The following is a 23571-nucleotide window of genomic DNA, read 5'->3' as shown; positions in this document are numbered from 1 at the left end:
TAGGCAAGAAGATAATGGCCAACAGCTGTGAATGAGGGGAGGAGGAGGAGGAGGGAGGCAGGTGGGAAATGAAAGGGGCAGAGCAATGGGGATGTTAATGTGGGAAAGAGGTTTGATACCTCTCAAGGAGTGAAAAGTATTCCTCCTGCTGCTAAAGGTTATCAGGTTGCAGTTTCAGAGAGGCCTGGTAAAGACAACGCAGAAATGAGCAATCTTGTATCAGTGTGTCACAAACAATACTTAAATACATGTATGATTAAATCACTCGCCACATAGCTCTGTGGATGTCAGTCACTTTCTAGTTAGCGTGGTAAACACTGTAATACCAGCGATGCAGCATTATCATGCTAGCATTTGTATGAAATTGGTCACATGGCTAAACTGTGGAGATTCACACCCACAGGTAATACTACTGTTGCCTGGTAACACAGATATTTTGCTGTGAGGCAGCAGCGCTAACTAGCCAATAATAAGGCCACCGTCTCCTGATCCAGTGTAAAAGGAAATGCAATTAACTAAGCTGACTGTGCAAAAACAGGCTCAAGCACAAACACTACTAGTAGTACTACTACTTCTCCAACACATTTCACTCCCACTGTAAACGCTTCCATGTAAGAAGCAGTTATGATGCAAGATTGTTTTGTAGCATGCTGAATAATTGAGATCATATCCAACCAGTCTGTCACAGAAAAACATGCGCGGCATCTGAAGCTTTAGATTTACTCTAATCACAGCACCAACAAGATTACATGGCCTGTGTAGTTACATAAACATGAAAAAACAAGATATAATCCAGGCCATCTCACCAGCTTTCAGTCTTTTTTTTTTCTAACTGTATATGAAACAAAAGGGCATGTCACACTAACGTTTATGCTGGATCACCCACTCAGCATTTCTCGTGGTTTCAGAAATATTACCATTCATATGCCGAGCCTCTGCTCACACCTTGAAAACTGTGCTTATACACTCCCTACTTCACCAAAGGCAATATACAGCAAATGCTCATTAGTGATCTAATAGCTACAGGGTTTTCCTTTCCAGAAAATGATTAATAATCTACAGCATCAAGACCTGCACTCATAATAATCATGCATTTATTGAAACTAATAACTGACAACATCTTAAACCCAAGAACTGCTGCATTATACATGATTTCCCTGCAGGGTCAAGAAAAATATACTCGGTATGAAACTGCCTTAATTCTTCTACCAAAATATACGTTTATCTGATTGAAAATCAATCCCCTCTCATTTGGGTACTGTGTCATAGTCAGTCCCCTAGAACATTGTCAAGAGCTTCACTTTCAGTTCCTCTCTGGTGGATAGGTTTCCATATTACCAGCTGTTAATTATTCATCTATGCTTGCCTGGCGCCTCAGTTGGAAAATAAAGCAAACCCTTTGGACTAGTGATACAGAATAACACGGTGACCTTTCTGCTGAACCCTGGTGAATTGTCCATTTATCCCCCACTGCTGGTATGAGTGAAACTGGAGCAGAAGGTGGAGATTATTTCTTCATGTGCAAAACGTGTCTCCCACACTGCTCGAGTCCATAAACAGCCAGCAGAGTGTGCGCAGTGCTTGAAGAGCTAGGTACAGTCCCCTTTTGTAATGTGCAAAATGATATCTCTGCAGTGTGACCATCTCTATTACAGCAGGGAGAGATTGTCTTACCATTTGGATTTGCTTCACAGAACACAACAAATTAGCCTGAGCTGCTTGCTCTGGACTCGCAGAGGAGAAAATGTCAGAGGCAAGGTAAGCTGTAAGACAACAACTTGCAAATTTGCTAGGGTAGGTTTGAAAAAAATTACCAAGTCATCAAATAGCCCAAACTCGAGTTAACTTAGAAGCTCAGCTAAAATTAATTGACGGAGTCAAAATGAATCCAAGGACCCCGGAGAAGTTTCCTTTCCACCTCTGCATTAGTTTATTCATCATTAAAATTGAATAATTAAAAGCAAAACGCATTAAAACAGATCTGCTACATACTAATAATAACTGTTTATTCTGAAGCAGCCATTTAACAAATCTTCACAACATGTACAGTAGATATGTCCTTGACAAAATAAACCGGAGCTCATGTCAGTTGATTTTTTTTTGTTGTTTTGTTTTGTGTTTTTTTATTTTATTTTATTGTTGCATGATGTGCGAGCCCTTTTAAAAGTCCTGTATGCCCAAGCCCATCGGGACACTTAAAAATTCAGGAAGCACTCTGGATTGTTGCAGAACGTGGAAGGATGAGGGACACGCACACTGATGGATGAAGCAAAAGACAACAAAGTTATAATTTGTTTGGTTAACAGATTATGTGATATAACAAACGTTATTGTATTTGGGGAATCTCACAAAATATCTCATGACCACACAACTTCAAAATAAACAGATGTTTTACAGCTGTGACTGAAATAAAAGTCTTGAATTTTCCATATCTATTACAAAATTCAAGATTCCCACCACCACAAATAAAAGAAATGAATGGGAAATTCTAATTTATTTTATATAAAACACATTCATGGTTTGTGCTTAAACACCAGTGAAAAGAAAATACATGCTTGCTCATTTATTTACCTGCCCGTGTAAATGCAGAAACATCAATCTCGTGCCCTGGGCGGCTGGTAGTACTGCTGCGTGGGTCGCGTGCGTCTAGGCTGGCCGTCTCCCCCGCGGCGAAACTCTAGTGAACTGTCATAGTAACCATCATCTTCCTCCTGCCATTGTACATTTGATACAGTTGTGATGTGTTACTGTGAGTAATCCACCTAGAACTCATTCATATTTTATCACCTTTCCTCACCTCACTTGATCGCAGTTTAATTAGTAGCTTTCATTTACTATGAACCAACAAGTTCTGAGTTTGATGGATGTTTCCCTATTTTCTTACCATGACATCAGCATCAAGAGGTTTGATGTTATTCAGGAGGACCTCTTCACAATTTCCATAATCGCTAAATACAACCACAGCCGTGGAGCCAGATGGATGAACGGCATCTATTCTGGCATGGTAGAACTTCACACACACAACCAGACAGAAAAAAACAGAAATCTCATTACTCTCAAATACAAACCTTTGAAAAACAAATCAAAGGCACTGTCAATACAAAACGAATCCCGCAGATTCATTTTTAGAATTTTAAACAACTTTAACTGTCAAACCAGCGCTCAGCCAAAGAAAAAGAAAACATCTTAAACACAGCAGTTTTCAACAATCATTAACTATTGCTGTCTCATACATGTAGGGATGACGCACCTTACTGTCTTCCCAGTAAAGTGCCAGACACTCATCTCCAGGTTTCCACATGTGTTCAGAAATATGACCCCTTTCTGATCCTCGAGGACCTTGTCCTTTGCCTTGACCTCCCCTTCTTTTAGACCCTGGGTTATTAGCATTGTTTCTCTTTGGGGGCGGCGGCTCCCTGTTCGGTGGACAAGACGAGGTTTGTGGTTTGATCGGCCCAGTTCTTTTGTGTTCTATAACGCCATTTTGGAAATGAGAAGGATCTCCTGTTGGTATATAAGAACTCTGTGATGACCCCACTTCGGAGCCTCCTCCCTTTGAGTTAAAGTTTGCTGGCCCACTATCCCTTTGTCGCTCAGGGTGATCCAAATTTGCCCTCTCCATCTTCCCCTTCCTCCTGCTGTTGTTGAAGTCTTCATTTCTGTCTACACGTTTATTTCCTTTTCCGTTCGCTTCACTTCCCGCCAAATTGCTCAGTTTTGATGTGGGTGCCCCTCTTCTATGAGACGCCGCTGACATATTCCCACCACCATCTCCATTTCTGGACCGTTGGTTGTAAGATCCACTAAACTCCACCTGCTGCTGAAGGTCTTTTGAATGAGTGGAAGCAGACACGAAGGAAGAAGGAAAAATCTGATCGTCACGCATCTCTTTCTTGTCAGTTTGCGATCTATCGGACATCCCTCGTGACCACCTCTCCTGGCCCTTCCACTGCTGGGCTTGGCCTGACGTTTGGGGGGTTGTACAATTAGAGAGAGGCTCCTGGCCAGGTTTGGGAAAATCAGTGTCCCTGTGAAAGCGAGGCGGTCTGTCATTCCTTTGTTGCCTATGGTCATTATGCGAGGAGAACTTGGTCTGAGGTGCGTCTTTGGTGTGATAGTCTGAGTTGTGGAAATTTCCTTTGTTTTCGTGATGTCTCTGTGGAGCCTGGCTCTTTGGCTCTGATAAAAGCAAACAAGAAAAGATCAGCTGTATTAAGAAGTATGGCAAAACAATAATGGGAAAAATAGTGGAGGGAATACTAACAAGTGCTTGGTTGGTATTTCAGACCAGTGCTGATGTCTTGTTGTCAGAAACATGTCTTAGTTTTTCTGACCTGACAACAGCCATCTGTCTCAGTCTAATCAAGGCTCAGTTAGAAATCAGTAGATTCCTCCTAAAGAACTGGCTTCAAAAGGTGCTACAAACATCAGCCATACTTTTGCTTTAATTTGTGTGCTCTCCCAGAGGCCCTCCCATAAGTCATCACTACACAGGAACTGGGTTGGAAGTTGCACACATCTATGTCCCTTACACTTTGTCTCTCTCTTTTCCAAAATGATTAAAAAGAAAAAAAATACACTATTCCACAGCTTGGAATATAACCCACCATCAATGGAGAAAACACCCATTTTGGATTCCAGAAAGTCAAACAATGTGCTCGGTCCAGATGGTCTTCCTCCTGCTCCCTCTTGATCATCTTCATTTCTGGACCTGCCTCTTCCCTTTCCTCTGCCTGAAGAAAACACAGCGAAAAAAAACAAAACATTATTTTGACAAAGATTAAATCGATCAGTTTGAATGTGCACACTTTGTGGTCTCCTGCATCTACATAAAGTATGTGACTTTATCTGCATTAGCCTGCACGTGAGAACTCAACTGAATTTACTTTTAATGAGTTTGTGTTGTACATTTAAAATAGCTTTAGAGTAAACTGTACCAGTAGCTGGTTTGAAAAAAGAATATCTAAGTAATTCAGTGTGATTGGGCAAGTTTCAAGGTAAAACAGGTTGATTTTCACTAATGAAACAGACACAAAGCAATGACTGCATTTAAAACAGAATTTCCATCTAAAACCTTAAGGTGTGCTTTTGAAAAGAGCAATAAAGTGTGTGCCTGCAATTTCTGGTAAATGCAACAAAAAAAAACCCTGCCACAAAGGACCTTTAACTAGGCTGCCGGTGATTTTCATTGCATTTAAAGAACCTCCACATCACTCCTCCAACCTCAATCTGGCTCTGCTTGCTCTGCAGACATAAATTGTTATGCGGCCAAAGTGGGCTAAAGGTGCATCTGGGGCTGTGTGTGTGTATGTGTGTGTTTGTGTGTATACCTCTGGGTTGTGGCTTGTTAGACTCTGCAGCCGCAGGGCCAGGTCTGCTACCAGAAGATCCAGTCAGTAGGCTGTTCAGTGCCACTTCAAGGTTGTTATTATTGTCCATCAGAGCCTGTCGAGCAGCTTCTCTGTTAAAGCCCATCTCCATGATGTGCCTCAGAGCGCGTTCGTCAACCTACCCAACAAATGACAGGAAATATATTTGTTGTATGGAAATCAGAGGAAGATTACATGCATATGATAATTATAAGTACAATTACGAGGTTATAAATGCAGACGTTTAGTGTGACGCACCCAGGAGCTCCCTTTTAAATTCTGTTTTACCTGTGAGAGCCTGTTGGTGTTGGAAACGATCGCAAACACTACTCCCTTGTCAAACACTACAATTTTACGTTCTGTCCTATTAATGTCTTCAACCCAAACCCTTCAGACTAGAGAAACTGGCAGGACACAACAAAAAGCAAGACAAATGGACTGCCACTTGATTGGAAAACCTGACCAGGGCTCCAATCCATTTACATCTCCACAATATTATAACCGATGCCTCACCCAATCTGTGAACCATGAAATAAGACTTCAACCCAGACTAAAGAAACCACAGAAGAACACAGAGCAAGTTTGAGCCTTTAAATTGCTTTGTTACAGTGAATTGGGACTTCAGTAATGTGAGGTAAAGCCATTATTTCAACAACGTTTTTGTGTGTGTGTGTGTGTGTGTGTGGAGGGTGTTGGATTATAGTTTGTGTTCTCACCAGCTCTCTGTAGTTTCCATCTTGTCTGCTTTCTGTTCTTTCAGCCCGGTCCTCCCGTCTCCTCTGCTGGTAAGACTCTCGGCTCCGGGAGGAGGAGGCAGCATTGGATAAATTGCCGCCTGCATTTCCTCCACCGCCAAATGTGCGGGGGCCCTGACAAGGAAACAACATTAGGATCAATAGAGCTGCAGGGTTGGACAAAGAGAAAAATACAATAAAAGAAACAGAACTCTGCAAATGGCAACGTAATTATGACTTTTAATTTGAAGAGTTACACAACTGTCAAAGGCAATTAAGGTTGAGGTGAATGCCGAAAAAGAGCATATATTTTTAAATTGAGGCCAAATTAAGTCACTTGTGCAGGACGTGCAATCGATAAAGCAGCAAATTTTGCCCGCATGGCAAAAACACTGGTCCCGAAAATTAACAACTGAAAAGCTAACAAGTGATAAAGGTTTGGATACCTCTTTGGTCTTGGCCACCTCAGCAATAGCCGCAGTCCGCTGCTTTTCAAACTCGTCGTTCTCGTCAGTGCTTTTGACCACAGTGTGAGTCTGCAGGGTCTTCCTCTGGTCCAGTTCTCGGCTATCCACTTCATCCTTCCTTGCACACTTCTACAGGGAGAGCGAGAACAAGGCTGCAGAGATCATCACTCGTGTACGCTCTCTTAAGTACAGAAATTAGTGCGCTTGACAGTTTGCACATTTCATGGACTCAAACTAGAACCAGATGAATTCATCTGGTTTTTCTCAAACTTGACTGTGAACTGTATTTAATTTCAAAACAATTACAGATGGTGGCTCGGTGCCAATGAGATGGAACTCATCACTTCCTGCAGCTGTTCCTCGACTGCACCAAGTGATGATTTAGTCACACAGGCCAGCAAATGACCGGAGCAATGATATTTACTTTTGACTAGGTTCAGCCACTCTTTGTTTCAATAAAAATCAAACCCTGCGACTATTTGTGGGTATCTAACATAACAGGTTGTATTAAAAATGATATTCGTCATAGTAACAAGATTATGCTTATGTGAAAATGATGAAGGCCTGGATTTCTGTCTTATTTAGTTATCGCTCACATAATAACTCACCTTCCAGTGAGGACAGTTTACTATTTTTAAGTTCAGTAATTTTCTGTTAGCCAAAGAAGAGGTACAAAAACAAAAGGATTTGAGAATGACTAGCAGACAACAGGAAATCTATCTGCATTAATATCATTAGGATCATCATGTAAGTAAAACTGTTTTGAACTCAGAGCTTGAGGTAAAAAGACAAAAAGTCTACCGTCTAATGCCATGTAAACTAAATTCTTCTGACTGGAAAATGTCTGGTAGAAACACACCACAACTACACTTTTAAAAACATTCCTGCTGTGAAGCATGATGGTAGAAGCTCCGTGCTGTGAGAGCGCCTCTGAGTAGAAGCAACCAGAATAAGTAAAACTGACTCAACTGACAGAACATAGATCCAAGCAAAGCGCAAGCACACACATTTGCTTTCCAGCGCCAAATACCTTGGAACAGAGCAATCTAAAGCGACCCAAAGCAGACTTACTCAACACCAAGTCCTGGAATGACCCCGCATTAGTAAATACAGTTACGCAGAAGATCTAGAGGCTGTTAAATAAGTCCCAAATGCTCCCCTGTCATAAAACTTTACAAAGCTTGAGCAAATCTGGAAGGAAAATCCCAAAATCCAAGTGTGAAGCTGATACCAATGCATTCACTTGGAAGCTGTGATCCTAGCCGAGACTCAGACTCAGTCTTTTTTAAAGCTTTAAGTATTCTGTGTATAATAATAGTCGTTAAAAAAAGGAAAAACGTTAGCAAATAAAGCATCTAATTATTAGTGGTTACCTTGACGATCTGCTTTTCATGTTCACAACGCTTAATCTCAGCTGCCCTTTTACATCAATTACTAGAGCTTTTTATTTTAACAAAAATGCAACATTTAAGCCTCATGTTGCTGGCGGGAGATAACCTGCCACAGGACAGTTTGATTTTTAATTCTGCTTTATTACACACACAGCGATCAAACATTTTAAAGATTCATGAAGGCGTAATTGTTCCAAAAGATCAGAGAGAACATTGCCAAGATAGGGACACTCCTGGCGCCAGATCTGTGTTTAGTTCCTTGCATACATTTATGAGGTTACTGCTATTCACTACTGCCTGGCTTCCATTAAATCACTGCTGAAGTATCATTTCATATTAATGTTCCTGTCTGTATTAATTTTGTTCAATTTTTATGTTATTCTTTCTGGTTTTTGTTCTTCTTAGAAACATTTTTTTTAAATATAATTTTGGATGTTTTGCTTTTTAAGTGAACTATGAAATGTTCTTCCTCACCTGACCAAATGGCACGAAGGGAGGAGGTCCGCCTTCTGCTCCAATGTTACTCCTGCTGTGTTTGGCCAGACTCTGCAGGATGAAGGATAAAGGTACCCCTTTTTTTTTTTTTTTAAATACAAAACTCAGATAAATACAACCTCAGCAACAGCTAATGATGGCGTAGCAGAGGCCTTTATTACACATTTAAAATGATTACTAAAATATGACTTTTATCTTTTTAGCCAGAGTGGCTGATCCGTCATTAAAATATTGACCCTCACCCTTTGTAGTTCCCACTTCTCCACCATGTGATCAACCTCTCCTCCAAGGACAGAGATTTTTGAATCGTCAAGCAGTAAAAGACCATTTTTAACCTGGACTGTACCAAGAAGCTTCACCTTTGTTCCTGGTGGGGTGTTAAAACTGAAAAACAAAATAAAATAAAAAATAGTAATAGAGAAAACAAAATATTAAGACTGAAACGCAGTATGAATGATATATTTCTATACATTTCTTTTTAAAAAGCTATTAAATTTTAAATATATGTGTGGGTTTACTGCATATACCAAGTCTCACACCCTATTTCGTTACCCATGCCACTTTATAAATGACATGGAGCATTGCCAGCAGATGGGTGGCAAGGCTAGGAGAGACTATTAATAATCCCAGCTGCTCACCCATCCTCATGGTAAATTAAAAGCCCCTCTATCTCATCAGGCCTGATAAGGCCTCTGCCTCTCTCATTAGGAAAGCACAGGGACTTAGAGGGATTTCCAGCTACTGATGCCGGATGCCAAAGCAACAATTAGGGATTTCACTCCAAACCTCTGGGATAGATGCTTCTGCTGCTATCATGATAGAAGTTCACATGATAGCAGCAAATACAGGAATAAGACGGCAGTCATCCTTGATTCAATCACATACAAATGCACTATTCACCCTCAGTGTCGCTACTTAATTGTCATCTCTCTGTACTACATCACTGTCTCGCACACTGAACAGTCCTGTAATCCAGCTCATCCTTCTTTGCCTCTCACTTATGGCCTCACGCACACTAAAGCGGACACTTTCATAAGAAACACTAACCGGCGCTGTTGCTAGCCAGTGTGTGTGTGCCGCTCATAAAGGGGGGATTTGTTCTGTTCTCTCCTCTCTTCCCATCAGGAAGTCAAGGCCCACATTCTGGCCACTCCACCTGTACAGACTGGCTAGTCACCATGGCAGCAGTCACCAAGGCCACGGTAGCTTGGATGGAGATGTAATTAAGGCTAAGAATTGTTAGATCAGCTGCCACGGCGAGGAAATTGCAGATAAAGGGAAAATTCAGACATGTGGTGGGGTGAGAATGTTGACAGGGAGGTGAAGGAGCAGGGTGTGTGCAGAATGTGTTTGCAAAATATGAGAAACCAGCTGAATGCCCCCGATTTGCATCTATGCAGCAAACAGAAAAGCAGCTTTTACATTATCCATTTTTAAATATGAGACAAATAAAAAAAATGTAGGATTTTTTTTAACCATTTATTCCCCTTTCACAGATATTTACATTACACTACAGCCTGTTATTTTTAAATGCAACAAAACTGTAATACCTGATCTTAGACAGATGTTTGAACTCCAGTCCAACACAGGTGGTGTGCCCATCTGTCATTTGCAGGCGCAGCATTCGCGGCGCGCCCTGGGACTCCTCGTGGTCTTTAGGAGCTGAGATGTTTCTCACCTTCTGCACCTGGAGGACACATGGACCCTCCAACTGGCCATGTGCAAAAGACAGAAAAATAAATAAATAAATAAAAAAAGAGGTGGCTTGAAAGGCAAATCTGCATGTGCGGAGGAGGATTACAGCGAAATACTGAAAAACCCTCTAGGAGTTTTCAGTATGTATTGAGGATTACTCCAATTTTTAAGGCAAAAAAAAACAAAAAAAAAAACAATACCTCTTTCCTTGTGGCATACTTAAATCAGCACAGGTTTATTTATTCCTCAAAATAGCCTCAAGGCTTACATTTAGAGCTACAGCGACCACTGTTGTTGAATGCTTTTGTAAGGACTCTTCGCACAAAGTTTGATTTCTACACCTGGGAAAAGATATGTGTAAATCCTATCTACATTCAATACTACATACAAAAAGTGTATAGTGCAATACAGCGCAATTTATGCATTATATGTACAAGGCAGAGTGCATTACCAGGGTATAATGGGGTGTATCATATTCGGAGTCTGAAGGGAAGAGGAGGTAAATGCACATAAAATTACATGTTTTGATATTTGGGTTTTTTCCCCCCTCCATTTGCTCGATTTTACTTTCATGGGCAAAGAAGTGGTTTCTTGACCTACATTTGTTAGTGTGCTAGGGACATCTAGTGGCAATAATGAAAACTGCAGTTCTAAAGTTTCCTTTCAACAGTGGCTCCAGCTCATCATTTGTAATAGAGTTTCATAAATTAAGCACTGCCACAGAGTTGTAGCAATATGTATGCCACTCACCTTCTCAGTTCTTCCACTGTTGATATCAGATGGTAGATATTTTCGCCCAACAGTTCTAAGATCAGTCTGCAAAACAAAAGCTGCTTTATTAGAATATATATAATAATCATATATTCATGTAATGAAACAATGCACATGTGAAACAAAAACAACAAAACACATTTTTAACTATTCAATCAGATGTAATCTCACTTTTTGTAATCTCACTCCACATGGTGGAGAGAGTGCAACTGTGCACTATTGCAGTAAAACAGTAAAACCAGTATATGCGCCAATGTATGGAGTAATTTTGATATACAAGAATCAGGATTGGAGCTCATTGCTTTTTAAATCCAATCACCACTTTATTTAACCTAGCTTTTTAACAGAATTGTATTTTTTAAAGAGGATTTCATTTTTCCTCCAAACCATAAGAGATCAACATTAAAACTACAAATGTGTCTGCCTCCCAAACCAATTTTACAACCACTTTTTACCGCAGAAAACAATATGTCTGAACAAAATAAGCGCTCCAGGTAAAACCAAAAAAAGCAGCCAGAGTAGCAAAATATCTCTCTAATTAAGATACAATTAAATGCACCATTTTGCTAGCAAATCATCAGTGGCTCCAATTTATTTTTATGCCTAGTCTGACAATGTTAATAACTTTAAGCCCCTACAAGTACCACTCTAAATTTACTACAAGTTGATTAAACCAGGTATGCAGTAATATCTAAAAGTACAGTGTGAGACCTTTCCGCAGCACTCCATGCTAAACCTTAAAGGTCAGTGTTTCTGCAGTAAATGCACTGACTGTGCCTTCTCGACTCGTTCGATACTGCAGGTCAGGTCTGTAGCATCTTTGTCATTCTAGGAGAAGAACCCTATATGAATGTTTATGGTTCCTCTTTAAACATTTTCATTTTGTTTAGCTGCGTATCAAATGAAAAAAATTCTTTTTTTAAATACACAATTATAATTAACAGATAATTCAAATACCCACATTCATTTCATACTATTAAAATGAATAGATTCCTGGTTTCATGATGATTGATGATATAATTTGAGAGGGCAGTCATTGAGTGATTGAAGAGGGAAAAGGATGAGTTATTTCTGGCTCAGAAAGGTGCCTTTTAGGGATGAATAGAATAGCATGAGTGAATGGTTCTGCATAGAGTAACTACAACAGGTTTACTTAGATTCACTTGTTTGGCAGATATTTATGCATGTTTCTGTTATTATGTTTGATAAACTAGTAGTATCTAACAAAAACTAGTAGTGTCTAACCAAACTAGTTAAAAAAATGCCAACTTTTAGTACAATGATGGTGATTTTCCTTAAACTCTAAAACTCAAGGCAAGGTGTTACACGGTAAAAACATTCTGTATATGTGTTTGTGTTGCACTTACATCAAGCGCAATACGAATTATGTCACTATGTGTTATTTTCTCAGCGGATCCTTTCAGTTCTGCTATGCCTTCATCACTGAGGTACCTGCAAGATGAAAAACAGAGCAGAGAATACAAGTGAAGCTGGGAAAGGCTTCAGACAGTCTCATTTCAACATGTTTAAACAGACTGTTATTATAATCAACTAAAACTTATCTAAAGACGGCGACAAATACTTGACTGAAAAAATAAAAACTGCATTTTAGCGGACATTTTTCTCTTAAAAAAGACTGATATTAAAAATAAAATGCAAATGGTAACGTCTTTGGTTTTAATCTTTTTTTTTTAGTTTGGTCAAATTTATAACACGCATGTGGAGGTAATGCTGTATTTATTTATTTACTGTGATGTCAAGCGTCTCCATAACTCCATAAATTGTTGTGTGTTTGTATGCTAATACTTATTCTAAATGTCATACATATTATGATTAATAAATAATCTCCTTTGGGGGGGAGTCAGGATGGGAACCCCAGTTAAAACTCTGCCAAATCAAACATGTGGAGATATCTGCTGCAGGGATCACAGTTGTATTTTTGTATTTTCTCATTTGTTTTTAATTTTTATTTCATTTTTACTTTTTGTTTTTAACTAAGTTTAGTTTCAATTACTTCCCATAGTGCGTTTTCTTGTTTCAGTTTAGTTTGTGTTGTCTGCAAATGTTTGGCTTTAGATATGTTTTTATTAGTTTCAGTGTTCCATAAGGTTGTTATTATATGGACGGCATATGTCAGAGGCGAGGTTTAGGAAAATCAGTACACGTATTACTACTAAAAACAGAACTTTTTGAAAGTAACTGTGTCACAGACTTTTAGACAGAGTGTCTCTATAAAAACATTCATCAAAGCCTCTGTATTTTTATTTATTTTAATTTTGCAAGTTCTCAAATGATTTTAGTTAGTTTCATTTTTAAGTCTTTCTTTAAATCTTTATTTTACATAACTAAATTGGGGGGTTTTGCATCTAGTTTTAGTTTAGTAAACTATAATCACGTTAGTGCTGACCCCTTGTGACAAGGGAGAAACTCAAAGTAATTTTACTGTAAGATATAAACAGTACACAAACTAAACAACTCTACTCAAACAGCAAAACATGACAAGTCAAATTAACTCTCCCATCTAATCAACACAATGCAATTACAATTCTACTCTATTACAGTTAATTCATAGTTCAGTATCACAGAAGTTTATAAACTGCTTGCTTCAAGACTGTTTTACAATTCGCGCAGTTTAGCAATAAACTGATTCAGATAACGAACTCACCTCCTTCCCAAAACTAAACTGAATATATGGGAAGAAACAGCAGAAGAAATCTGTTTTCTTTTTATCATGAGTTACGTTCACAGCCTCTTTGATCTGATCAGATGGTGTGCATGACAACAAACGTAAACAACCTCGGGACCACTTTTAAATTAGTTTATCTGTACATTACAGACAGAACAGTTATTATTCATCTCTGTTAAATACATATAAGACTCTAGAAGGGATAACAATTAAGTAAGCAAAACCTGAAGCAGTAAGTGTTTAGAAGCTGCATGTGGCTAAATGCTAGCACTCATGTCTAGCTACTGCAAACTGCTGCTGGGATGTTCTGAGTTTTAAAAGCACTGCATGTTTTAACTATATTAACTTTAATATGAGCCTCAGATTTATTTGATTGGCCCTGCATATGACGTTATCACTGTTTGTTCATGCAAAATGCAGCGCCACACTACGCTGTAATAATTGCATGCTAAGTGTGTATTGCATAGCTAGCGTCATTTATCTCGCTAGTTTGTTAGCCAGCCTCCAGAACAACTAATTACGTTGCAAAAACACACAGAAATCCAAAGTGTTAAGGTAAACCTTGTACTTTAATTTTAAGTTATAAGTACGCTAAATAGTGTTTTTAGAAAACATCAAAGAGTAGTAGTAGTGGTAGTTGTATTAGTAGTACTAGCTAGCTCTTTGAAATTAGCTCACATGCTACCTACCAGCCCTCTTTGGTCAGGGAATCTGTCACATCGGTCATTGTGCTTCCAAACTGCTGATGGAGCAATAAGGACACCAAGAGTTTTAAAGTGGGTTCACTGGAATAACAGCTATCTCGTCCTGTAATTCATATTCTGCTCCAGACAAAGCTCGCTAATATCAGTACTGAACGACTCTACGGTACATACGTCACACAATGACACTGTACAAGTACGGAGTGCCGTGAGGGTCTAAATAGCCTTTATATAATTTTTTTTCATATGATAAAGCAAAATCTACTTGTCATTCAGTTTAAAGGACATCCGTTTAAAAGAAGTATGACAAACAATATAGACTCTAAGACATGCGAATTTGCATATTAACGATCAAGGAACTGACCTCCCAGCCCATTGTTGCTTCAGTGATGCTAGTTTCAGTCATTATGCAAATATACTGTTTATAAGCCTGGAGAAACCTGCTGTTAGATGAGACCGAAAAGGTCACTTGGATGAGTGATGAAACGTTTCTCCCACTGAAAACGCTATGAACAGAATCAACTTTAGGGGAATATAGACTCTGGTCACCTTATTAGGTACACCTGTTCAGTTGCCCGCTGTAGCAGATATCTTATTCAGCAGCGATGCATTTAGGTACGTAGACACGGTTAAGATAATCTCCTGACATTTAAACTGAGCATCAGAATATTAAAGTGACTTTGGCTCCAGCAAATAATAATAATAATTTTTTTTTTTAAACTAAATAAAATAGAAACTAACCAGTGAGCAGCAGTTCTTTTGGTAAATGCGTTTTGTTGATGCCAGAGGTCAGAGGACAATGACTAGACAGCTTTAAGCTGAAACATTAATTAAAATAATCACTCATTACAAGACTTATGCAGAAGAGGACCTCTCACTCCGTAACACATCACTCCTGTCAGCTAAGAACAGTAAACTGAGGCTACAGTTCACACGGGCTTACCAAAACTGAAGAAACACCAGAAACATAAACGTTGCTTGGTCTGATGAGTCTTGATTTTTGTCTGTGAGAAGGTTCTTAGTCATTCAGGTCATAGTAATCTAAGGAAAGAAAAGCATTTTGGAGTTCTTTAAGTTTCTTGTAGACGTTTCACCTCTCATCCGAGAGGTGTAACATTTTGGACATTCATATTTTGGACAGAGAAGATAGTTTGAAAGAGGCGTGAAAGAAGCCATCTACGTCCACTGTGAACGACCATCTTTGCACAGAGGGCGTGGCTTAGGACACCAACTGTCTGCCAGTTTTGAGATCCCTTCTCAGATGCCTTAACGCCCACTCACATTTTAGTCATTTGATTTCAGTAAGTCACATGATAGGGTGGGGGCAAGGTCTCACAGTGGGTTCACCCGAAACCTTGGCTGATAGTGACCCATTATAACACCCATTATAACACCACATCCTACCTTAGTGTTGTTGCCTATCATGTCCACTTACTACCACAATGTACACATCTTATTCTAGCAATGTATAATTAATGAAGTGGCCAGTGAGCGTATGCAGATATAAATGTAATTTTAAGTATGACTTTATATCCAATAATTTTGGGGTTGGTGAACACAACCATGGGAGAAGGAATAGGTGGAGTTCCTTACACCGTTCCTGGACAGTGCTGAGTTAACTGTGTGTATGTGTGTCCACATACAAACCTCTACAAACCTCAGAGTAATACTGGAGACACACAGCAAGCATGCATCAGCTGTTCCTGGATGCAACCGACTACTGCTGTTACAGGTTTGATGAAAGGGACTCAGACTCAGCCATATACTAATCAACCATGCAGTAAAACCACATGATGAAGAAAAGTGGCCTCTTCATAAGGCCTATGATGTTCAAGCTGTGGGCAGTACTTTGTGGGAATATTAATAAGGTCTCAGTGGGTCCAATATGACATTTTGTAAGAAATAAGATACGAGGTGGCAGCAAAATTAGTTTGAACAAGAAGGATCATCTCCAGCAGATTTCTTACATTAAATTAATTGGTACTGCATTACATGTTTTTGGAATTTTTATGTCTGAAAATAAAAATCATGTATTATCTAAATAAGTGCAAACCATTTAAAAATATTTTTAAAGATGACATTTGATACTAAATCATTGCACAGCCCATTGATCAGAAAATGCTTTTAATTACTAATAATTATTGCTTTTTCTTATACTTTTTAAGATAGGAATGATATGTAAGTCCTTCATTAATAATCTTCAGGCTATATAGAAGAACAAATGTCAAGAAAATAGTCTGTATTGTAAAATTACCTAACAGATAAATCACTTACATTAGTTTGTGTTAGATTCGTTGGCTGCACATCCATAATGTCAATCTCCCATTCCACCACATCCCAAAGGTGCTCTACTGGACTGAGATCTGATGACTGTGAAGGCCATTTGCCTGCCATGTGATTGGCTGATCCACAGCCACTTTATTAAGTTCACCCAATCGGTTCAATGACTTGCAGTAATGAGTCACTGAATCAGTTGGGTGTTGAGTGTGGAATGTAGAGCAGCTTTATTTTTTGAGCAGTAAGGGTATTCCATATCATTTAAGTGGTGCTCGACCATTAACTTGTTCATGCTTTATCCTTTTCTGCTTAAAGCTCAGGTGAAACCTCTACTCTTTTTCAGGAATTTGAGGCATGATCTCATTCGGCTAAATTGTCTAAAAGTCCAGTAAACAAAGCAAACGGGGGGAAAAACACATACATGTGTATTTTGGATGTTGCTTCCCTGACTACTCTGAAATAAAACATGTTATGAAAAAAATCTTAAAATCACTGATGCATAGTTATTATAAATTTCCAGGATAAACAAAATCACTTAAGGAGTTATGCAAGAAGAATTTGCCTGAATAGCTTGGTGGACACATAATGTGCAGGCTTAAACCTAATTTATTTTTCAGGCACAGAGACACTCTCTGTAGACATGGAAAATGTGAGTGTTTCTGAATGCTGATATCTATTTGTTTTCTTGTGTATTTAAACTACTGTATAACATTTGTTAATTAACAAACGGAAAAAAGACTTATGGAAACCACCACCACTTTGCATGGTTCGATTATCTCTGAAACCTAGGGCCAGTGGTGCCATCTAATTGAAACCACAAGATGGCAGTATATGCACACTGAAAAGTTAAAGAACGGCCAACTCTCCGTGCAGACGTTGTAACAACATTTGAAGCTGCTTTCAATGTGAAACATAGAAATGGTCTGCTCCACTAACAAAGCTTCATGGTGAGGATAAATTTACCCTTATTAGGTCTGAGCCCCTGTGTCATTGTGATAGTTGTGAAGTTCTCAAATTCTATGCAGTATTCAGCACTGGTTCTTTGCATCCCTATAACCTCTGACTTTGATATGAGATTTAATTTGTGTCAATTGTCATTCTTTGTTGAAAATATCTTAAACATTTACAAATATAAATATATTTCTACCTAAATCACCTTTTTACTGATAATCCTTGAAGCTGTTTATCACAATCAGACGTGTTAATATGAACTCTACCTTTAAAAAAAAGCAAATACAAGAAAAAGCAATGTCAATGTAGAATTGAAATGCTCACACTATTAAAGTATGTAATTCAATCAAAAAGCACAAAAAAACAAACCCATTCAGTCAGATTTGCTGTGTGTGGTATGATGATTTAAACAGATCAGCTGCGTTATCAGTACAAGGAAAATTCAAAATTTATATTATTTGGCATTTGGGGCTTTTGATTATATATCCCTGTGGCTATTCTTTGACCAACTTGGAAGACTCGATCTCTCATTGTCTGAGAGGATTAGCGAGGCATAATGCCACAAGGCTTGTGTTTGGCTAGATGAAGAGTGTTAACACATTGCTGGCAGTCATGCAGACAGCCCTCCAGGGATTGAAGGAATAAAGGTCTTTCAAGATAACAAGATTTCAAGAGCTTGAATTGAAAGAAGGTCCAATTTAATTTCATAGCTGAAGGTTTCATTTAATGGTGACGTCTGACTCCACTTTTAGCCTTGGAAAAACAAAAAACAAAAAAATTCTGAAAATTATAATGTGCATACCAAATATGTTTCTTCTAAATCACATGCCGGTGTATCTCTGGATTTATGCGATCTACCTATGAGTGTGAATTTGGTCCGGCACACTGCATGATTGCAGACTAACAAAATAATAATTAGAGCATAATTGTACTGAATCACTGCTCAAGTTGGCCAAGACTAATGCTTGAAATATAAAGGCTGAGCTGTACTGTATCTTTGTGTTCTTATTTTTCTGATTTTGATGTCTGTGAGACATGCTTTCTGAGAACAACATCAATCAAACTGCAACAGTCAGGAGGTTAAGCCTGTCTAATTGTCATGTGACTCCACTTCTATGGATTTGCAGAGGATGAGCATGGTCCTAGCAGTCTGGAGGCAGGAACACAGACAGAGGGAAAGGTTAATACCACTTGTGGCTTTTTATCCTATTGCCATCATTTGGTTATGTAACACAATTGTCCTCAAGGGTACGAGTTCCACACGCATAACTACTGAATAACAACATGAGGTATACAGCAGTTTACAGTTGGCATCCACCAGGAGCAATCTTTAATATCCTGCAGTTTACTGTCAATAGTCTGAACTATTACTGTTTTCTATAATTTATGAGTTTCACTAACAGGGGGCACAAAAAACTTTTAATGCTTCATGTTGAGGAACTCTCCCTGATACTGTATGTGTTCAGGGATCAAACTGTAGGTTTGAGGAGAGCACTTGAGAAGCGTGCAAAAGTTTCTGGTAGTTGCATCACGTTACCGTGTTGCTGTTTGCATCATACAAGATGTTTGGGATTGAACAGTGGGTTTAGCTTGCTTTTACAGTGGAAATCAAAGAGACAAACAAGCAACAATATAAAACACCCTCATTTTACTGTGATCATCGACTTCTGAATGAACTTTATTCCATGATAGATAAACAATTTCTTGAATCCTGGACATCCTACATCATAGGATGTGGAAAAATGTGGACGATTATTACTTTTTTTTTATTGCTAATGTTTTCCTTAGCTATGAGGGTTCGCCACAGAAACTCCATCAGCTCTGCCTGCATACTACCCTGTCTCTAACATCCTCCTCTGTCACACCAAATCTCAGCATGTTATCTTTTACTACATCCATGAATCTTCTCTTTGGTCTTTTCCTCCTGCCTCGCAGCTCCAGCTTCAGCATCATTTGTCCAGTGCATCCAGTATCCATTCTCTGCAAGTCTAAACTATCTCAGCTTTTCCTCTCTGTCTCCAAAGCACTCAACCTGAGATGTCCCTCTGATACACTAATTTCTAATCCTCTAATTAGGTCATTTAAACTAGACCATACATCACTAAAATAAAGCCTGGGTTTGGCCAACTAAATAAAAAAAGGCGGTTGTAGCCTACTAAACTGATTTAAAGACCTTTATTTTATTCTATTTATATGTGTGCATTTATACTGAGTTATTTTACCCATTTAATTAAGAAATTATATTTAAGCAACCTGTCATTATCGCCTGTCACTTTCTGTTTAATATTTCTATAAGAGAAAAACTGTCACTTGGCAAACTGAATTAAATCTAATATATCTATCTAATACAGAGAGAAAAGCTTGGATGCAAGTAAGACCTACACACAAAACCTATCGCACAGGAGATACTGGCTGAATAAAACGAACAACCCTAAAACTGAAGTAGGATTGACTAACACTTCAGGCAGCCAATCAACTCCCTCTAAACTATGACTCGAGTCACCGTTTGCGGTTCCGTGATTGCTATTGGTTGGATTAAACATGGGAAGCTGACGTAAGCATTGCGCGGGTCTGTCAAAAAAAGTATCTTAATTTTACCCACCTAACGCTTCTGCTGAAACTCGTAATGACTGTATGGCTTTCAGTTAATGTTCGGGTGAATTTTGTAAGTCTCCGGGAAAATTGTTACGTTTAAGGCGCATTTTTTTAGTTAACGGAAAGTAGAGCATTACGTGACAGTCAATAAATTGGATTAGCGCTAAGTCAAGTCACCGGTGAATGATAGTATTGTAAACCTGGCTAGCTAGCTAAACGGACAGGTGAGACTGAGCACTAAACATTAAAAACGCTTAGTGGACCTAGTGTTGTTATGTGCTAAGCATTTTCCTTTGTGTGGTCCTCTAGCTCTTCTGTCGTCTGCTAACGTTGCATGCAATAAAAGGTTTAGGTCTTCAGTAGCTGTCAGCTGGTGTAGAAGTCATTGGGTCATCATGGAGAGTTACAGTCAGCGGTTTGAATCCACCACCGGACGGGACAGTAAATCTCAAAAGAAGAAGGGCTCCACTTCGTCATACACCGATGACGGAGACCGCAAACCAAAATTTGTAAGTATGAAAAGACTAAAACGAGCTTTGGTTTTACTCTAACGGTATGATACAGAAAGCATTTGATAAACGCTGCAAATAGATGGTCACTCAGTGTGTTATGCTTTCCCTATGATACAACCAGCCACAGAGAAGGACATTGATGTGGACAGAACAGTACACGGGTAGATGGCCCTCCATATAAAGAATGTAGCAGACACCTTGGATCGGTATTTTCTATTACTTTCAGAACGACCAGTTTGGATAGACAAACAACCACGGTTAGACCTCGTGGTGAAGATGTGTCATGCCTTCGTAATGTGCTTGCATGTCTGGGGAGGCTGAGAGAAACGAACAGTTAACAAAGCACAGGAGGCTACACAAGTAATGTTTTATATGGTAGAATTTCTTCGACAGCCATAACCTTGAGTGTTTGTTGACTTTGCATGTAGGAAATCAAAAGGTTAAAATTAGCACAGGGTTTAACTGACACTAATCCATGCATTCCCTCCTACAAACAAGACAGCATTTAGTCTCTTTGGTATTTGTCGGTTGTTGTTCTTCAGCTAGTCTAGCTGTGTAAACAAAATCATGTTTTTTTTTGTTTGTTTACACAGCTAGACTAGCAATTAAAAAAACAACAACAACCCCAAACCCTTTTCATTTTCTGATAGGAGACTTGCTTGTGACACAGATCTCTTTAAAGCATGCTCAACCTGTGCTTGAGAGTGTTACTCCAAGTCAAGTTCCTGTGGCCACTGTTCAGAGACTCCAGTGGAAAATGAAGCAAAATTTAGTCTTTCTCAAATGGTTTCTGTCCACTCCCACTGATGACCTGTTCGTTTAACATCTGACAATGCAATCCATAATAGGAATTCGGATTCACCTTCTTTGATTAGTGTACAGTGCTGGATGAAAGTTACGTTTGAAGCATAAACATGTTTATCTACAGTGTATAAGAATTAAAACCTGATAAATTAACTCATTGATTTAATATTTGAGAAATATGTTGCAAACACATTACCAGAGTCTCTGGTAACTTGAGATGGTCATTGTTATCTGGTCACTTTATATAAAACTGTAGCTAATTCTGATTGGCATGCTACGGTAACATTTAATGTCTATTCATTCAGCATAAATGCAGGAAACCTATTAAAGTGAATTTTAAATGGTGTTAAAGAAATAAATCATGGAGTATCTACAATGTTTCTATCCGTCCTCCAAATCCTTTACTAGACATATTTGATGTAGTCAGGCTATGCTACTTCTTTATATTTTTATTGCTAACATAATTTAATCTAGTTTTGTTATATATTATTTCTTGATATCTTTAGACAAGTGGATAGAAATTGAGTTTCAGTGGTTCGAAATATGCCATAAAAACTTGAGTCTGAGCCTGCCTGTTTAAAGGTGACTGTAGTACTTTGAATCCATCTGCAGGACCTTGCTGAATCTGTGATCTCATGGATATGTAGGTGGGAAAGCAAGAGGACAAAGCCTCTTCTTTTTCCCCAGCCAGGTTTCTTTTAGATTGCTTGATCCAAGACAAAGGTGTTGGAAGCCTTGGTCTGCATTCAGTCTAAAATGACTGCACCAGCCAGATGGGACCAAGAACTCTCAGCAAATCTTCCTTCCATCAACCAGAGGTGTTTGGCGTAAACAAAGATGTCCAGTCAAGTGTTGGACACCTTTCTGAGATTAATTTAGAAGGCTTTTATTTTATTGGCTAGTCTGCTAAAAAATGTTAAGACAACTTTATAATTTCTGTTTAAGCCAAACTCTTTGTTCCATAAGTAACTTTGCTCATTGAAAATGTGCAGCATATAGCATAGTAAAATCTCAGTGGACTTCATCTCACATGGAATGAGGCCTTTTGATGTCTTTGCTGTGACTCCGCTCAGGTGGTAATTTTTAGAAGAGTGTTTCAGTGCCTAATTTGTAAGTTAGGAGGATCTGCAACACAGGGAGGGTGCAGTTCCGGCATGATCCGACACAAAGTAATCCCTGAGTGTTAGTGTCTGTCTGGATGAGAGACACCAAGTTGCTTTCACAGGATCTTTAAATTAGGAGTGCCTGCCTCTTCTTTTAAAGAGGAAATACCAAAGAAGCGAGGTTTTCTTCAGTTGATAGAGTTAACTACATGTTAGTGAATTTTTCGATGACATCCAGTTTCAATAGAGGCAGTATCACAAAGCCTAAGGAATGAGTTGTTGCTGTGGAAACAAAAGTCATCTTAAAGCCAACGCCTGCTTTACTAGGATCTCCAACATTTTTTGAATGCCTCATGGTAAGGGGAGCAATGTATACCACCCCCATCTATATATAACACCCCAAACATGCTGGTTTTATTCTTGATTCACCTTCTTGTCAGAATAACATCTGGATTTCTTGAGATTTCTCCATCTTTGTGTATTTAAAAAAAAAAAAAAGAGTATTGAAAAACTGCAGCTTGCATTAGTGGGCTTTCTTTTACAGCTTCTCGTGACCTTTGCTTTTGCCTCTTGAAAGCAGAGGTCACCACCATCTCCTCTGCCACAGCTGTAATGCAGGATGTTTTCTTAATGAGTTAACTGAAATGTTTGTCTGCTGGTAAATGTGCTATATCCATAGTGCGTACTCTCCCAAAGATTGTTCAAAAAGCACTTTATATCTGGTGGAAACATGTCAGATCAGTGTGTTAATGTAGTTGTGAGATGCCTTTTTGCCCTTTTTTTTTCTTTTCCCCAAATGGACTAACTGAAGGACTGGAATTGCTGTGGCCATAATGAATTTTACTTTATCAGTAATTACCGTGTTTGGCAAGTTCTTCTTTCATCACAAAAATGTCCTTTATATAGTTTTTAATTGGTAGTTATTTTGTTGTGTGGCTTTTTGGCCAGTTCCTATCATATTCCAGCAGAAGTAGAACTAAAATGATAAAGTCATTACCGTTGTTATTTAATTAAATTGGA

At 38.8% G+C, this 23571-nt stretch overlaps 2 protein-coding genes across 4 annotated transcripts in view; one reads left to right on the top strand and one right to left on the bottom strand.

The window, feature by feature from the left end:
• Window positions 1–1903: 1903 nt before the first annotated feature.
• tdrd3 (tudor domain containing 3) lies at window positions 1904–14524 on the bottom strand. Its single transcript, XM_082535057.1, has 14 exons — window positions 14298–14524; window positions 12290–12374; window positions 10902–10967; window positions 10007–10167; window positions 8699–8840; window positions 8436–8507; window positions 6550–6699; window positions 6086–6238; window positions 5331–5508; window positions 4608–4733; window positions 3251–4179; window positions 2885–3010; window positions 2572–2711; window positions 1904–2256 (listed from the first exon to the last, which is right to left on the bottom strand). The coding sequence occupies exons 1-13, from the start codon at window positions 14333–14335 to the stop codon at window positions 2595–2597; spliced, it is 2343 nt and encodes a 780-aa protein (XP_082391183.1). The 5' UTR covers window positions 14336–14524; the 3' UTR covers window positions 1904–2256; window positions 2572–2594.
• A 5568-nt stretch (window positions 14525–20092) lies between these two features.
• The window catches only part of LOC309702738 (protein diaphanous homolog 3-like), a 165862-nt gene continuing 162383 nt past the window's right edge, over window positions 20093–23571 (top strand). For 2 of the 3 annotated variants that reach the window (XM_082527368.1, XM_082527370.1), the window contains exons 1-2: window positions 20093–20356; window positions 20479–20641. In XM_082527368.1, the coding sequence (XP_082383494.1) occupies window positions 20528–20641 (114 nt within the window). In that variant the 5' untranslated portion in view covers window positions 20093–20356; window positions 20479–20527. Of the gene's footprint in view, window positions 20357–20441; window positions 20642–23571 lie in introns of all 3 variants that reach the window. The other variant, XM_082527369.1, reaches the window with a different exon arrangement.

This window comes from Aulonocara stuartgranti, assembly GCF_965226115.1.
Source record: "Aulonocara stuartgranti genome assembly, chromosome: 1".
Lineage (NCBI taxonomy): Eukaryota > Metazoa > Chordata > Actinopteri > Cichliformes > Cichlidae > Aulonocara > Aulonocara stuartgranti.
This window is presented reverse-complemented; position numbering and strand designations above follow the sequence as displayed.